General features: G+C 39.2%; 2 protein-coding genes across 7 annotated transcripts; one reads left to right on the plus strand and one right to left on the minus strand.

Annotated features, from left to right (window-relative positions):
* The first annotated feature begins 1,507 nt into the window (after nucleotides 1-1,507).
* LOC137598896 (tetraspanin-3) lies at nucleotides 1,508-5,664 on the plus strand. 2 transcript variants are annotated; one of them, XM_068319451.1, is made up of 7 exons: nucleotides 1,508-1,630; nucleotides 2,910-3,101; nucleotides 3,252-3,326; nucleotides 3,703-3,804; nucleotides 4,011-4,163; nucleotides 4,327-4,410; nucleotides 4,819-5,664. In XM_068319451.1, exons 1-7 carry the CDS (start codon nucleotides 1,568-1,570, stop codon nucleotides 4,924-4,926), a joined length of 777 nt encoding a protein of 258 aa, XP_068175552.1. In that variant the 5' UTR covers nucleotides 1,508-1,567; the 3' UTR covers nucleotides 4,927-5,664. The 2 variants fall into 2 exon arrangements, with proteins under 2 accessions (XP_068175552.1, XP_068175562.1); XM_068319461.1 differs by having other exon boundaries at nucleotides 5,159-5,664.
* A 187-nt stretch (nucleotides 5,665-5,851) lies between these two features.
* Nucleotides 5,852-13,140, minus strand: LOC137598872 (proline-serine-threonine phosphatase-interacting protein 1-like). 5 transcript variants are annotated; one of them, XM_068319410.1, is made up of 15 exons: nucleotides 13,003-13,140; nucleotides 12,365-12,465; nucleotides 11,473-11,547; nucleotides 11,226-11,260; nucleotides 11,027-11,133; nucleotides 9,846-9,908; nucleotides 9,515-9,607; nucleotides 9,160-9,205; nucleotides 8,796-8,875; nucleotides 8,477-8,575; nucleotides 8,251-8,347; nucleotides 8,053-8,134; nucleotides 7,617-7,705; nucleotides 7,311-7,438; nucleotides 5,852-7,197 (listed from the first exon to the last, which is right to left on the minus strand). In XM_068319410.1, exons 1-15 carry the CDS (start codon nucleotides 13,033-13,035, stop codon nucleotides 7,066-7,068), a joined length of 1,260 nt encoding a protein of 419 aa, XP_068175511.1. In that variant the 5' UTR covers nucleotides 13,036-13,140; the 3' UTR covers nucleotides 5,852-7,065. The 5 variants fall into 5 exon arrangements, with proteins under 5 accessions (XP_068175511.1, XP_068175503.1, XP_068175520.1 ...); XM_068319402.1 differs by having other exon boundaries at nucleotides 8,023-8,134; XM_068319419.1 differs by having other exon boundaries at nucleotides 8,023-8,134; nucleotides 12,365-12,418; nucleotides 13,003-13,104.
* Nucleotides 13,141-18,080: the final 4,940 nt, after the last annotated feature.

Below are 18,080 nucleotides of genomic sequence, written 5' to 3' on the forward strand. Positions count from 1 at the left end.
ATTTTATTGTATTTGATGTTAATGGTTTTATGCTATTATATCAAGGATATAATATTAATATTAATATTGTTCATTTAACTTTTTAAATAGACGCACTGTCATCAAAGTTACGGCTTGTTAACTGCTGCTGTGTGAAAAAGTGACTTCAGTAATGAATGATTAATGTCTTTATTTACTCGTGCTTTAAATAATGCATGATTTTTACATTCATCATTTTCTTCCACAAAAGGAGTTAAGTGATAAGTATTGTCATTCACTAATTACCTGACTGGTAATAAATGTGTTTTAGGTGTCCCGTGAGGGCACTGAATTTTAACAAACGGACAATATTATTATTGCTCTGTTTGCCATGCAAACAGGATATAAAAGGATATTTGGGCTCATTTTGAAATGAATCTTAAGGGCAATATAAGGGCAAAGTATTTACAAGTATGGAAACCCACTTACTTTTTCACAAGTGAAGCCATATTCACTGTAATACTTTTTAAATTAAATTTTTTATGTGGTATATACAATCTTATAAACAGACACATTCAGTATAGGTCATGAGTGGGTAAATGAGTCAAAGTCATAGAAACAAGCTGGAGCCCGTGGGATTTTAGGTTGTTCTTTGTCACCAGCACCCGTGTTATTGCTTTTCTTTTTATTGTTGTACTTAAGAATCAGTCAAACTATAGCCAAAAGCTAGATGCATAATTCACAACATGAATGTATGTTGTGTCAAACCTTCTGGACATGGTTACTCATCTTGAAATCTGTAACTGCTCACTGATTGTCATCGAAAACCGGCAGACACAAATGTGCCAATATTCAAGTCAATAAAACCAAGACTTTAAGGCACTAACATTCGACGGAGTAATCAATCACCCCATGGCAGGAAGTATTATTTAAATCAAGCAGAGGCAGAGCACATCATGTCAATTTCATTCATGTTTGGAATGTGTGTCTGACAGTTACAATAAAATTCAAATCTAAACACAAACATCTGTGAAATGTAGAGTATGTTGTCAGGATATGGATGATGCAGCTGAAGGATTATCTTCCTTCTGCACTAAAGTACAGTGCTGTAGAAATACCAGCACTACACTGCCACCTCCTGGTGACTTACCTGTACTGCATCTGAACGGGCCATACTGCCGTTGCTACTGCCTTGTATGTATTTTAGTCCTACGTTTTCAAAACAGGGGTGCTACAAATAAAAACAAATAACAGCGAACGTTAAAGCAATCACTCAGCCAGCGTCATCAGAACATCTGTAGTCGATCAGTATTAACGTTCCTAGATGTGATCAATAATATTTAAATAGGTGAATGAATGATGACACTGAGTGTTGTATGAATGACTTCAACGCTATTGTCAACACGTCCGGACTGTTTGTTTAGAATGTGTCGTCATCAGATCACGTGATTTTTTTTTTTTAAATCGTGACGATTTCATTGGTCGAGCCAGGAAAATCTGCACAATTGGGCAGGACCACGGAGCCATTTTATTATTATAAGAGCGACGGTGCAGGTGCATTAATATATATTTTAATAGTTACATTTTTAATATTATTGATCACGGCAGCATGGGCCAATGTGGAATCACGTCATCCAAGACGGTTTTGGTTTTTCTCAACCTCATATTTTGGGTAAGAAAACAACAGACGGTCGAACCAACGTGCAGCATCCCGGATGGGAGCGTTAGCTAGCTAACGACCTGCGCCAGGGACGCGCCGCATGCTGGCGATCCGCGAAAGGACGAGCTCATGTTCTGATCCAAAACATTACAGATAGTCACTTTTGTTGGGGGGGGGAGGACCGGTGAGGGAGATGCTGACGTGACGGGTGTTGGCCGGACCGTGTGGGCAGCTGTCGCCCACAGGTTGTGGCCGTGACGTTGTGCCGCAGCTTCCAGGTACTGATGCGACCCGCTGCAGGTCACCTGAACAGGGAATCGAGCTAAGATCGAACAAAAACAAGCTGTTAAAAAAAGACAATTTGTATTGATTAATAAATAATTTACCATCAGTCTATGTTCAATTCAGACATACTTTTTAATATTCTGACCAGACTCCAGCACTTAGACATAATAATTGTGTGTATGAAGAAGAAAAACACAAATTGCTCATCCAGAATCTACAGTACTGTATATGCAGTAGTATATGTACACACAGCAGTATACACTGTACTGTAAACCTTTTCTGTACTCTGAATTCAGTGTCATTTCTTGAGGAGTTTTAAAAATTGCACCATTTTGGTCCAGTTTGAAGGAAAACCCTGTTTTTGAACATCTAAATGAAGAACAGATGTTCTGATTGTTCTAATTGTACGTTAAGTCACGCCTGGTGTATTTTCTTGAGTAAAAAAATGTTTGTTTTTTTACATAAATAGTGGTTATGTCTTTATCCAGCTGATCCCAGCTGAACACTTGGTAAATGAATCAACCCGTTTTAAAAGACATTATTGGTGAGAAAGCATTACCTTCAAGGCTGAGGCGTTGTGATTAGCATTGGAAATGGCGTGATGGGAGCTGTCCTGGATTTAGTCTCACTACTCCCAACCTAAGGCCAGTTGAAAACCTGAGTTGTTTTTGGATGAACATGAATATCCTCTGTAGAATCTGCAGAAACTCTGGCAGCTCTGATTGGGTCACGATCCCATGGAATAACACGGATCCGGGTCACGGCAGTGTCTGACATTGTCATGGCAGACGAGGCTGTTCTTTATTAGATATAGGTGGTAAGGCCATGGACTGTTAATACAATGTGCTCTGTTGGCATGGGTTTGCATCCTCTCCTTGTCAACAAGAACTTTCATTATGTTATGTGTCTGAATGCATTTTACCTTGAGTGTATATCAGAACAGAAATATGATGATGAAATTTAATCATTGTGTGAGATCCAAAGATCTTCGTTGCTCTTCCTACAGGCTGCAGCTGGAATTTTATGCTACATTGGAGCCTATGTGTTCATCACATACGATGACTACGACCACTTCTTCGAAGATGTGTACACTCTGATTCCTGCTGTCACAATAATAGCAGTCGGGACTCTTCTCTTCATCATCGGCTTGATTGGCTGCTGCGCTACAATACGTGAAAGCTCTTGTGGGCTCGCAACTGTGAGTTTGAAATCACAACCTGAATGTAGAATCAGAACACACAGGCACAAACAAGGAAGATGGATGGATGATGGATGGATCAATGGATGGATGGAAGATCAAGTTATCTTTTCATTTCTATATTGCCTCACTAACTTGCTGTCGTTTCAGTTCGCTGCCATCCTCCTGCTGGTGTTTGTGACAGAATGTGTGGTGGTGGTTGTTGGCTACATATACAGGGCAAAGGTAAATATTCAAATCAATGTATTAAATTATGTTTCTGCACAGATAAAGTTATGTGAAAATGGCTTCAGGTTTGGCACATTTGTGTCCCAGATTTAAATAGATGATTATCCTTTATTTTATAAAATACAGATTTATCTGACATTGCAACCATATTGTGTTTTATTGTGTTTTGGTTGTCTAGTTTATTTGTTCTCAGTAGAAATAGATTTGCTCCAGATCAACCATGCTACCACATGATATGGGATCAATTATCGTGGATGTGTTTAATTTTTATACACCTAAATATTTTTTTAAGGCAGTGGGAAACCTATTCATTGGAAATTATACGTTTCAGTGGCTGGACAATGTCTGATGAGGTGCTGTGTTTGTGTTGCAGGTGGAAGACGAAGTCAATCACTCCATCCAGAAGGTTTACAATGAGTACAATGGTACCAATGCTGATGCCCCCAGTCGTGCTATTGATTATGTGCAGAGGCAGGTGGGAAGAAACTCTTGCCTCAACTATTCCTACTGTTTTGGATAAAAACCCAGTGAACAGGCATTTGATTTTTAATGATTGGTGATCTTACGTTGTAATTTTTTTTCTATTCGTTGTGTCACATTTTGCGAAGAGGTTGAAATTTCTTGGAAAAACTTTTGACTCCATTTTTTCCCCAACATTGTTCATCTCCGTTCTTCTGTTAGCTTCACTGCTGTGGCATTCATAACTACTCTGACTGGAAGAATACACGCTGGTTTAAAGAGTCCAAGAACAACAGTGTCCCAGTCAGCTGCTGTCAGCCCAGCGTCAGTAACTGCAGCGGTTCTCTCACCCAACCAGCAGATCTATACCAAGAGGTACAAATAAAATGCTTTGAGCAAATCTAAGGCTGTGCAAACTAAAACTACAGACCAGTATCTTAGTCATAGCTTTGTTTTTTCTGTGGTCTCTCTAACATTTTTGCCCATCTTTTTAGTTGGTGTGAAACTTTTTAACATAATTTTTTTGTGTGTGTTTTAGGGTTGTGAAGCTCTTGTTGTGAAGAAATTAAAGGAGATCATGATGTATGTAATTTGGGCTGCTCTCACTTTTGCATCTATACAGGTAAGAAGGGCAGAGATTGTACCCTGAAAAGTAACTCAATAATGCTCAGTCGTGCTGTGTTAACTGCAGATTTAAATGTTTACAGTTCAAAATTTCTTATGTGCAGACCTTATTTTCTATTCACAAATAAGCAATTTAAATTCTACAATTGAACTAGTGATGTGCACAAATCTGTTGGAGTCGCTATTTTATCATTTGATCAAATATATTTTGTTCTAACGCAAAAAGAGTGGAATTGTTTCAGAGTTATAATCCAAGTCAGGGAATAAACCTTTAGGGGAAAAGGTGACCAATCCTACATCATAGAACAGCCAATACAAGCAGAAGTGACTCAATAAAATTCATTTTTTACAAAGCAACTCACTTGAATCAAGTGAAAGAGTGTTTACTGTGTGTTTACAACTGCAGCAATCTGTCAGCACAAACGGAGCTTACTGCAGCAGGATGTCTGCTCTGTTGTTCCTGCTGACCAGGAAACCCCCGCTCTCAACCCACAGACAAAACCAGCATGGCTGATTAGTTAATATTAATGACAGTTTATGCATGTTGTAAGTGGGAAAAGAGCATTGGCTTAATATCATTTACTTTGTATGATTTCCCTTGATAGCAAAACGGAAAAATGAAATGATCATAATGGTTGATTAGAACAGTTATTAAAATAATGATTACAAGATTGGTGCTTTAGTGAAGCTTACACTCGTTCTCAAATAACATCTGCTTCCACCCTCCCCTTGCTGTCTGTCTTTAGATGCTGGGCATGCTCTGTGCTTGCGTGGTGTTATGCAGGAGGAGTCATGACCCGGCCTACGAGCTGCTGGTCACCACCAACAGCTATGCATGAAGGACACATCGGCCAAACGAACACGGCACTCGCAAAATCAAAAGGAGCGTCACGGGACAAGTCCACAGTAGATTTCAGCTGTAGTTACATAAGCTCAAGCACACCTTGCACAATTAATGAAAAAAGTAGCGTACACTAATAATGTGTTTTCAGTGGGTGGAGGCTTCAAGGGGAAACCAGTTATTTATTGAAATGCTTTATAAGTTACTGGTATTCTAAATGTATGTTTTGTTTTGTTTTTTGTCATTACTAATTCAGTATTTAAAGAAGCCAAATTTCTTTTTTTGGCTGATTAACATTAATGTTGTGAATGCAGATGTTTTCATTTTAATTTTGGTTCTTAAAATATTGACTTGACCCCAAGTGAGGAAGATCAAAAATAGTTTGGAGCACATGTGACATTGTGGTTGGGAGTACTGGATGAAATGTATTGTTTTGCTCGCTTTTTTGCACTTTGTATGGAGCTCTGGAGACATTTCATAGTTGTTAAAACAGACAATCTGTGCTAAAATGAAAGTGTACACTATTCCTAAGAACTTGGTTTGACCAGAATTTGTGAAAATGAGAAATACTTCCATTGAAAGACATCTTTCTTTTTCCTCTTCCTCTTCTTCTTCTTCTTGTTCTTCTTCTTTTTTTTTTTTTACCTTTGTCTAATTCTTGTTTTTACTTTGTGGAGCAGCTCTAGATTTTTCCCCCGAGAGCCATGTTTGGTAGAAAGAGTTCCTCATAATCACAAATATTCAGGTTAATAATATACATTTAGTTTTGGTGTGGGCATTTTCTCAACTTTATACAATTTGAGAATGAACCGTTTAGTCTCAAGAACATTAGTATTAGTATTATCAGTGTTACCTGAAGACCTTTTGTTGTGTAGTTTCCATTTGTTATAGACAATTCCTTTTGTTTCCTTTGTTAGTTATATAAACCTATTATATAGAACCATGACATTATTTTCTACATTGCTGTGAAGTTGTGAAACTGTTAATATTTGAGATGGTAAGTTGATCTTTGTGTATATACTGGAGAACAGACTTGAGACAAATAAACACTTCAACTGTTGAATTTCTTTCATGTGGTCGTATAAGAACATAAATAAGTTCAGTTAAGCTATACATACAGTAATGATTTGATATTTCATCAGTTGAATTAACTTTATGTATTATAATAACATTCCTCTGCCATCAGTTGACATGTGTGGAAATAAAGTCGTTTCCTCATATTTGAAAAATGTTTTGAATTTTGAGCTCTAAACTGCTGTCACCATCATCTGCCAGGCAACTCAAGCATATGGACAGCAGATTGAAGTCCACAAACAAAACTGAAACGACCTGACAGATCAAATAAATTTGGCAGTAGTCCAACATGGTATTCATCCTAAACCAGCAGCTGAATGATATTTATACAAAGATGTGATTTAGACAAAACTATTTCTTAAAATAAATGGGTGACGTCACGTGATCATGTTGAGTAGGAGCTCAGATACAAAAAAGTGATTTTGTTAATTTGAAATAAATGGATCTAACTCATTTCTTTGTAATTTGAAGATTATAGATTGTGTTGTGGTTTAAAAGTTAAGCAATATTCTTCACTTTTAAAAATGTCACACGTGTACAAGTCATTTTAAAGCATTCAGTTTCAATAAGCAACATCATAGGCAATCATAACATCCAAAGAGACTATGCTGGGTGTACAACACTGGCTATTGTATGGAGTTTGGGCAGTAATAATCCAGCAATACATTGGAACAAGGCAGCAGGGCAAATGTAATGGACAGTGTGTGTGTGTGTGTGTGTGTATATGTGTGTGTGTGTTTAGATTTTCCCCAGATAGTTTCCTGGCACCAGACCAGCCAGCCCATTCCTGTCCACCTTCCACCAGCCGTCTTCTCCACGCTCCAACACTCGGACAATGTCCCCTCTGCTGACAGACAGCTCATCTCCCTCCTGATGGTCAGCAGATGATAAAAGTCAGTACACATGGGTCATGATTTGTCTTTTCTTTAACATCCGGCACAGTCAACACAATTAGACATGAAATTATTCTTCTGAGTGATCACCTGTGCAGTGTATTCATAAAGCGCAACGTAGCTGTCCTCAGGCAATGTGGCGGCTGCATTCAGGGGTCCTGGAAGTGGCGCGTAGCCCCCATCTGAGTTCTCAGCTGAAGGAGTGTCAGACAGGCTAACTAAAAGGACAACAAGATGAAAAATGTTGAGTTCTTATAGAACAGGATAGAAAAATTAAGGTTGGAATTATACCATTGTCTGTAGCCTCATAGCCCATTAGATCAGGCTACAGAGAAGGAACTCTATTCAAAGTGGGAAAATATTGAGAGAGATCTAACAGGGGATTCCAGTACTTACACTCATCAGCAAATGTTAATGCAGACTGTGAGTCTTGAACACTGTCCTCATCGATGTTTACAGCAGGTGTAAGAGGGAAATCGGACCACCTGAGATAGTAGAGACGTCGAATTTAGTCATGTCACTTTTTTTTTTTTTGTAATTGTCAACTGAAGAGGAAATATTCTTACTTTGACCACACGTTCATACAGTGGGGTCAATAAGTATTGGGCAACCTAAAAAAATTCACCCATTTAAAAAGACAAAGAGAGGTTTGTAATTTTCATCATAGGTACACATCAAGCGTGAGAGACAGAATGTAAAAAAAAAATAAAAAAAATCCAGGAAATCACATGGTATGATTTTTTTTAGGTTGCCCAATACTTACTGACCCCACTGTATTCATGTAACTACATTATAGGACTACCGTAAATGTGACGTCTCCGTCATATCAGACCTTCCTCTTTCCTCAAAAGGAGCTTGGCCATTGGTGTTCCCGGAGGCCTCCGCCTGGTAGCAGCTTTCAAACAGTATGGGATCTGTAAGGGGGGGGGGGAGCTGATTTCAAAAGGGAGGCCAAGCTTTGTTTTTTTTTAAATTTTTTGAATTTCGTCATTTTCTTTGGACGAGTCGTGTCCAGTGTTGAACAGCTCACCTGGAGGTCTCCATCCAGTGCTTTTCATCTCGATGAAGCAGTTGATGTCTGCAGTGATGTCACACTGTTCCAGAGTTGTCCTGACCTCCTCATAGCACTAATTTGAAAACAGGTGGTAATCTCATTGAAATCAGGACTGCTCTATGAAACTCAGTAGGCCAATGACTGACATGGAGACGCTCATTTCAAAACCTGATATTGATATATTATAAGAAAATGTGCACACCTCATCGTCTTTGACACACTGCATAGAGAAATGATTGCAGTGGTTCCAGAGGGTGCACCTTAGCATGCTGATGCGATCTTCCTCCAGTTGCTGAAACACCTGACAAGCGTGAACACATCACTGATTTCTACTGCACCATAATTATCTGCAGAGACCTTCATTGTACACTGAATGTGTCATTTGCATTTACCAGAAATTGATCATGTGTAATTTGATTATGGATCTAAAATCAATTGTATTCACCCTCTGGTCAGCAGTAGGAAGCTGCTGCATTGAACAGATAAAAGTGATACTGTTTCAGGAAAATAATCCACATTACCTCACTTGTGCTTTTGTGTGTTTCCTCCCAATCTTGGCGAACACTTTCTAGCAGTACAATGTTGGTAAAGTATAACTTTTCTGTGAAAGAGCAAAGATTTAAAGAGAATCCGTTTTTATAAGTCTGACACTGTGGGGCTCGTCTGTCTCAAGTGGTGGAAAAAATTTGAAAAACAGAAAACAATCTTCTATAATGCTGTAAATTTAAAGGCTCTTCAACAATAACTTTTTGCCTCTAATTTTGACAACCTCCATCAAAGATAATACTGTAGTTAGAAATGAAACACAGTCATCTACGCATCTGGAAGAAATCCGCATTTAATATATATTTTGGATAAATTTAGAGAGATGATTCTCTATCATACCTGCTTCATTTGCTGTTTGTCTGCATTGCTTGGCCTTGTGACGAATCTGTGAAACAGGCAGCACACAGGAAGCAAACATGTATGACCAGCACGACAAGCTGTGATCTCTAACCAGTGGAACTCACAATGTTAATTCATTCACAACATCCCACCAAAATACACAGAACGTGTCAGACATGTTGGACAGGTTACATTGGCTGTAGTTCATGAATAAAAATCAAATGATGACTGTTTTTAGTGGGGAACTGACATGCAAAAAATAATGCTATACAATCTTATCTGCGTTCCTTTAAGCAACAAACCGTATTATCATTAATGCTATGATGAGGTAGCAGGATTATTTAATGTACTGTACCCTGTCGGGGTTTTTGGATGAAAGAATCATCTTCTCGGCCCCTTGCTCTACCTCTTCAGCCTCCCTGTACCTCAGCTCGTAGTTCTTCTTTGACTGTGAAGAACAGAAAACACAGAGACTTAGGAAATTAGAAGGAATGAATGAATGAATGAATGAAGGAATGAAGGAAGGAAGGAAGGAAGGAAGGAACGAAGGAAGGAAGGAAGGAAGGAAGGAAGGAAGGAAGGAAGGAAGGAAGGAAGGAAGGAAGGAAGGAAGGAAGGAAGGAAGGAAGGAAGGAAGGAAGGAAGGAAGGGAGGGAGGAATGAATGAATTAATGAATGATTCCTACTTCCATGGTCCTCTTGTACAATGACACCTTTTTCTTCTGAACCTTGTCCATGATGCTTTGAAACTATAGTGGGACGCAAAGTACATAGCAATCAGCAACAACACAAACTGCTTTGCGACAAACATAAACACAGCAAATTAGTCCTTTGGTCTGATATCGGGATCTGTATCTGAGTCACAACTGCTACTTCGCAGAGATATTTAGGGAACATTGCAGTCAATAACATATTTAGCTCTTTGATGAAAGAGTCCATTCATTTCTAAGGCTACTTATCCTTTACAGGGTGGCAGGGCTATAAAAGATTTTGTCATGCATTTGTCATGAAAAAGGTTTTTAATATGGATTATGAAGCATCACCTTTCTCCTCTGTTCTACTTGTTCTATATTATCATATGACTGGAGACGTCCTTATGTATTACCAGACTTCTAATAATGTTTTTTTTTTTTGAGGCGCATCAGAATCTGGAGTAACAAAGTGGATCGTGTCATTCAGTGGTATATCTGTGTCTGCAGATTGCAGATTGGCTGTCTAGTGGTTGTACGAAATATAGACAGACGTTTTTTATACAGATTTTTAATCAAAAGCATGAAAAATTTTTCTTTTTTACGTTTGGAGTTTTGTTTGTTAAGAAGCTGTTTCACATTTATACGGTGATGTCATTGCTAAACCTCTAGCGTGTTTACAGTTAGTCTGGCTGACTAAAATCATCATTAAATATGGACAAAATCCACACATGTTACACTTACCCTTATTGTCTCTGTAAAACACATAATGGAGCTGAGTAGAAGAGATGACTTTAAAAGTGAGTCTTCCTGGAGAAAACTCTAATATTAAGTGATGTAAATTAAGTTATATAAAGAAGTGGATCTAGTAGGCCTTTGATACAACTTCCTGCCGCTGACCTCAAATGAGATATAAATAAGCAATGATGCTGTAGAAGCGTCTATGTTCTACTCCGCGATATCTGTGGGGCCCCTGACAAGCTGGTCAAAGCGAGGACGGTGTATGCAACATACAAGATCAGTGAAAAGTATCTGGGTTGGATTACTTTAACAGGTCCTCCTGTGTCCCTGACCGGTGGACAAAGAGGCAGGACAAGAGAGATTTTTATGTTCCGCAGCCATCAGTGCTCCCTTTTGCGCATTCAACTAAATGTTAAGCAACACGCATTGTGTAGTACCTTCTTCCTCTGCTCTTTCTGTCGTTCTCTGAATGTCTCAATCTTTTTCACCTCCTCTTTCAATATATCAGATATATGGATGTGAAAGTTTCCGATGTTTTCAATCTCTGCAGCCAAAAATATTAAGAGATCATCATGAATAACGCAGCACTTTCCGCAACTAGTGACAGCATTGAATGTTTCCACAGGATGAACTCACGTGTTTTTAGTTGCTGAAAAGATGTGTTCAAGGTGCTGGAAAGACAATTTAAAATCAGAGATAATTCTGTCACCACATTCATTTTCTGTACTTTTGTGTATTTTCTCTAAAAGGAATATGACACAAAACCTGGTGCATTACTGTTTTTATACATTACACTGCCCATAGTTTAATTCACCATTAAACCAAATATTAAATATAAGACATCGTCGATGCAAAGCCATTATCTATCGGTAGACGACTTTACCCAATCTCTGAGTGTCCTCCAGCTTTGTGAGCAATAGACACCAGCTCCTTCCCATACTTTTCCTCCGCCAATGCCCTGCATCACATGAATACATGGCCACAATTTAAGATTATGGAAAAATAAATAAATAACTTAGATAAATTTGCTAATTGAGGCAAAAACATGAACAGTCATAATAAGAGCAAAGCATTCCTCACCGCTCAAGGAGAGCAAAAGGAATAAACTGGACTTGATGTTTCTTTTTGCTCTTCTTAATTTACCTCAACCTGGCTGACTGAGAACCTACAGGCATTATTCATCACTTTATTTAGTCTTTCACCCAAAAAGAGGCCGACTTTGCTCCTTCACATGACTCTTTTTCTTTTCTTTTTTTAATTTTTAAAGATGAACTTCACCATTCAACAATAGATTCCACATTATGATAAGACATTCATCAGATATTGGTAATGTGTTACAAATATTTCTCAGCTGGAAATGTCCTGCATTGGTTTGGCACATTTTTTTCTCTGGATTTGATTAAATCTTTATTGACTACCATATATTCCCAATAGTTAATCAGTGTAAGTGGTGCAGATGTTTTTTTTTCATGTAGAAAGGACTTACTGTTCTTTTATAATCATCAAAACATTTGGTCAAATTTTTATTAAAAATTAAATCATGAAATAACTGTGGTGAGACTAGCTGATTGTAAGCATGAATACAAATGATTAAGCACAGTTACATTAAAGATTAGGCATTATACATTTCTGTATTTACTGAGATTCTTATTGTCTCATACTTCCAACATAAAACACAATAAAACAGAAATGTGTAGTAGTTGCAAACATTTCTCAAATCCCCAAGTCAAATGGGAAGCTTTAGTTTCAGCTATTGAAATGCAGACTGACGCTACCTCATCTTCAAAAGTTCCTCCACATCTTTGCACACCTGCCTTCCATCTTGTAACCTATGGATCACAGCATCATACCCGGCATGACAAGTGAACTCAGACCCCTGTTTTGAGAGGAGACAGAAAAACCTGTGCTAGATACTAAAACTGCAAGCATTGCAACATTTCCTTGAGTCACGCCTGCAGTCACTATGCGGTAAAAATGCAGAAGTAAAGATATGGATATATGTACTCGTGCTTCACGGGTTGAGTAGACTGTCAAAATGAAACACTTGGTCAGTGAAGCCTCTGTGTACAGAACAGTAAAAATATTAGAACTCACTGTAATTGACTTCAAACTTGTCCTAACTTGTGAACTCATGAAATGTATTTGTACTTATTAACATGTACACTGTTCCATGATAAGGTTCAATGCTGATCAACAGAATATTTGTGGTTTAGATTACACAAATATGATAGAGACTGGAATAAGACTGAGATAAATAAAAACATAGTATTTATAAAGATTGCCTAGACAATCTAAGTATAATTTAGGTTGTAATTTACTTCCCATGAGAATTCTTTATGTTGTGGCCATAAATACACTGTAAAAGCTTTCAGGTTTTGATAACAACAGTATGATACTAACTGAAAGGACTCACCCAGAAAGCATCTTTAAACATCAGAGGTGTCATCTGGGGTGTTACTTCCTTCAGCTGAACTCAGACTCTTTTAACTTCTTGAAGGTTGTGGGCTGTGCAGCAAAGTGAAGCCTTTTCAGAACTGTCAGTTACCCAAATGACTGTGAATCAAAGAGGAAGTGCCTCTGTCCCATGATGTCACTGACTTCAGTCACTTCATCTCGTGTGACACATATTTGAAAAGCCCTGCAGTAATGTTTAAAGCGTGCATATGGGTCAAATAAATAAGATTACGTATAGTTAGCATATATACAGTAGGGTCTGTGTCTATAACATAGCATGTTTCTGTGGATATTTGATATAATCTGTTCCGGTTGCAAAAGAAGAGTGTTGGTTCAGCCTGACCTTCCGCAGGCCGCAGCTTGTTTCCTTCATATAATCCAACATGTCCATGCAGGGGGGACTGGCCTCTCCATGACAAGGATCATCATGCAGGTAGTACCAGTCCAACAGGTTCACGACTCCACTGGAACCTCCTGATGCTGCGTTCAGTCTCAGCATCACACCAGTGCAAACGTTATACAAGTGAAAGAGAAATCAAGTAATGAAAACATTTCTAAACCAGATGAGCATGTGATTCCTTTGTATCACTTAAAATAGAAGTGGTCAGAACTATTGTCTAAATGGTCTAAATAATGTTGACACTAGATCTCCTAAGATCAATGAGCTTGTCTCATAGAAATCCTGCGTGTGCCCACTTGAATGTCTGTATCTTCTTCTCTGACCTCTCTAATGAGGAAAGGATTCTAGATTAGCAGGTAGAGCTGCTGTCCAGGGCGAAGATGCTGAACCTTTTACTGAAGTTTTCCAATGAGCTTGTTGATGAGCTGAACATATGGAGAAACATCTCTCTCACTCTGGATCTGTTCCTGCAGTTTTGGGAAGTGTTCAGTCCACTTAAAGATCTTCTTTCCAAATATCCAGCGTCCTCTGGAAAGAGCCAACGGCTGTCATCACGTCAACAACTGAATTATTCTGGCCCCATAGTTTTAAATTGCGCTCATTAAGGCTTAGGGTAGGGTTAGAGGTTAGGGGTTAGGGTAGGGTTCGGGGTTAGGTTAGGTTTAGGCTTAGGGTAGGGTTAGGGGTTAGGGGTTAGGGTAGGGTTCGGGGTTAGGTTAGGTTTAGGCTTAGGGTAGGGTTAGAGGTTAGGGGTTAGGGTAGGGTTCGGGGTTAGGTTAGGTTTAGGCTTAGGGTAGGGTTAGGGGTTAGGGTAGGGTTCGGGGTTAGGTTAGGTTTAGGCTTAGGGTAGGGTTAGGGGTTAGGGGTTACGGTAGGGTTCGGGGTTAGGTTAGGCTTAGGCTTCGGCTAGGGTTAGGGGTTAGGGTTAGGCTTAGGGTAGGGTTAGGGGTTAGGTTTAGGCTTAGGGTAGGGTTAGAGGTTAGGGGTTAGGGTAGGGTTCGGGGTTAGGTTAGGTTTAGGCTTAGGGTAGGGTTAGGGGTTAGGGTAGGGTTCGGGGTTAGGTTAGGTTTAGGGTAGGGTTAGGGGTTAGGGGTTAGGGTAGGGTTTGGGGTTAGGTTAGGTTTAGGCTTAGGGTAGGGTTAGGGGTTAGGTTTAGGCTTAGGGTAGGGTTAGGGGTTAGGGTTAGGCTTAGGGGTTAGGTTTAGGCTTAGGGTAGGGTTAGGGGTTAGGTTTAGGCTTAGGGTAGTGTTAGGGGTTAGGGTTAGGCCCAGTTGCCACCTCAGTGTTCTAAACCATGATTGGCTATGTGTCTTTTCAGGCATTTGACACTTAGTTTTTGAGTAAACTAATTTTATTTCATTACAAAAATTAAACAGGATTACAGGATGTTGATTTCCTTGCTGTTTAATGTTAGGTATGTTTCTGTTACAGTGCACATCTCCAAACATAGACTGGCTCAGTAATGATTTTGCATTTGGATTAGGTCGCTATCGAAATACCGTATCTTTAGAGGAGAGTTCAAACCTGCCGATCTCTTTCTTGTGGTTGGTTAGATAGATGTCAATGTTCTGCTCTAACCAATCAGCGACGAGTATACTGCTGGAGGCGGGAGTTAATGAGGAAGTAAGGAGGGATAACCCGGAGGTTTCAGACAAAAACCTGTTAAATTATTCTGTTATAAGTTTGAAGTATCTATGTTCCTGTAAGTACAATAAATACCTCACCATACAGTTTTGTCGCTATGGAAACGATGTGTATGAAAGGGCTTTAATATAAAGTCAGAAAATTCTCATTCTTACTGTCAGTGAAATACAGTATTGGCTGCTGTTCGCAGCTCCCAGAGGTTCCTGAACGCAACATTCTCACAGCTGCTCTGCCATTGGCTATTACCTAGCATCCTGGCATCCCATTGGCTAAGAGGGACCTCCGTGTGTAGCTAGATAGCTGTCTATGCAGCGTCCTCTTCATTCAGCCCTCGATCCATGACGTATTTTGATAGTTTTACGTAAATATATTAACTTTCAGAGTATTCACTATGGACCCCAAGAAAGCAACGGAGAAAAGAGGAAAAGAAAAGACAAAGAAAAGAGTTTTTTTGTCCGTACAAACAAAGCAAGAGATGATAGAAAAGCATGAAAAAGGGATGCGTTTGGTTGATCTCCCCAAAGAATATGGCCGTAATGCATCTACAATCACCACGTTATTAAAACTAAAGGAAGTTTAAGGAGTTTAAGGCATCGTGTGGGTGGTTGGAGAAGTTCAGAAGGAGGACTGGAATTCACTCTGTTGTTCATGGTGGGGCAAGAAGGCATGAACCAAAGAGGGCAAAAAACAATGAGGACAGCAGTTAAAAGGTAAATGACCATCATTATTATTCTTTATTCTGTGTTTTTTACATTATGCACAACTCTCATTTATTGTATAATCATCTAATTGTAGCATGTATCTGTTACATGTATTGATGATTTTTTCTTCTTCTTCTCTTCCTTTGGGCTTTTCCCTTCAGGGGTCTCCACAGCCAATCAGTGTCCTCCATCTAACCCTGTCTTCTCATCCTCTTCTCTCACACCAACTACCTTCATGTCCTCTTTCACTACATCCATAAACCTCCTCTTTGGTCTTCCTCTAGGCCTCCTTTCTGGCAGTTCAAAACTCAGCATCCTTCTACCAATATATTCACTATCTCTCCTCTGGACATGTCCAAACCATCTCAGTCTGGCCTCTCTGACTTTATCTCCAGAACCTCTAACATGTGCTGTCCCTCTGATGTACTCATTCCTGATCCTATCCATCCTGGTCACTCCCAGAGAGAACCTCAGCATCTTCATCTCTACTACCTCCAGCTCTGTCTCCTGTCTTTTCCTCAGTGACACTGTCTCTAGACCAAACAACATCGCTGGTCTCACCACAGTTTTGTACACCTTTCCTTTCATTTTAGCTGGTTTTGATGTATTTTTTATGCTTTATAAAACATTCATGTCTGAATTTTGGGGGGCTTGGAACTGATTAGGGCATTTGCATGGAAAACTCATCGAAATTTTCTACTTCCAAAATTCCAGAACCATTTAATTTCGTAAGTAGAGGTACCACTGTAAATGCATTTTGGATGACAGTGATATTTTCTGATCATTTCCCTTTTTTATTTTTATTGGACTTAAGGCGTATATGCGTTAAGTCACTAAAATTATTCACGATATTTCTAAAAGACTTGTAACATGGAAGCATTGTCTTTCAACTGTTTCGCACCTTCTTCCTCTGACCACAAGAGGGCGACACAGACCTGTTAAAAACGTGACAGCATGAACGCACTGTTCAGACTCAGACTTAAACCTTATCGAGTCAGAAGTTCTTTAATCCACAAGGGGTCCACACAAAAGCTAAAAATATGTGACTCGGGCATCTCTGCGGGAAGCCATGCAGACGTGAATGAGTACACAGAAGCTTCATATTGATTTCCAAAGTGGGGAGGACACCGTGGTGTCTCACCAGTCGCTCTATGAGATGTGTGAAAATCTTTATCTTTGGCTCTTTCACAAAAATGGGGATCATTCTGTCATACACATGAAGACATGTTAGGGACACTACAAATCAATGCAACCAACTGAGGATAACGATGCAACATATTTTTTTATCAATATTTTTTGGTTTATTTACGTTTTTTTTATGTAATTTCTATAAATACTAATACTTTCTGTCCAGCCAGAAAAATGGATCGTTATTTTATTATTATTAATATTTGATCAGCTAGACCAACTGTAATACTGGTGATACATTGATGAGCTTTAGTGCAACACATTTACCTCTATGAAATTAGGTTCTGTAATAGGCCTATCCACTGATGTATTAATGATTTATTTATTAAGTGTAAAATATTTTTTATCTCAAAATCAGCATTTAACTTTTGGTTTATCAGAAAAATATGCAGATGCTATGTTTTCTTTAGATCGTAATCTAGTGTATAAAAAGTGCTTAATGTGTCAGGTTTATTTGTTTCTCACACCAATTTAAAGGTCCACACCATTTAAATAGCTATATTAGTGTATAAATTGTCTTGATTGTGTAATCAATTTTAAAAATGAAATGCTCATCACAGTTTACCAAAACTCAGACTCAGAGTCAGCTCTCCTTCTGCATGCTGTAGTGTTTGGTGCAACCATTTAACCAGGAAAATGTCAGAGTATTTCTCATTCTGCTGCTTGATCTAAAGGTTCTGTACTGTATCTAGTTCTCCCACATGGTAATACTAAACATCTACTAGTTAGAGCAAAGATAATCCTCTCAGACCGAGGAGTACGAGTTTTCACGACAACATGGGTCCAATGTGCGTGGCCCTCACTGTGACCCCGTTCCAGGCGTCTAATGGAGGGACAAGCTCTGGGAATCAGCTGTGCTACCACTGTGTGTTCATGCAGTCAGGGGTGGCTCACACACACACACACACACGCACACACACGCTCACACACGCACACACTTCAGTTTCCTGCCCCTCTCACTATTTCTCTCTCCCTCACACTCCCTAGAGTGGCAGTTATTGAACTGTGACAAACGAGCTGTGTCAGACCAGCCCCCCTACCTGGGGGATTGGCTAAATGACCTTTCCATTACCCAACTGCTGCTGTAGTCCCTCTCCACAGATA

The sequence above is a fragment of the Antennarius striatus genome, chromosome 1, assembly GCF_040054535.1.
Source record: "Antennarius striatus isolate MH-2024 chromosome 1, ASM4005453v1, whole genome shotgun sequence".
In the NCBI taxonomy this organism is placed as follows: domain Eukaryota; kingdom Metazoa; phylum Chordata; class Actinopteri; order Lophiiformes; family Antennariidae; genus Antennarius; species Antennarius striatus.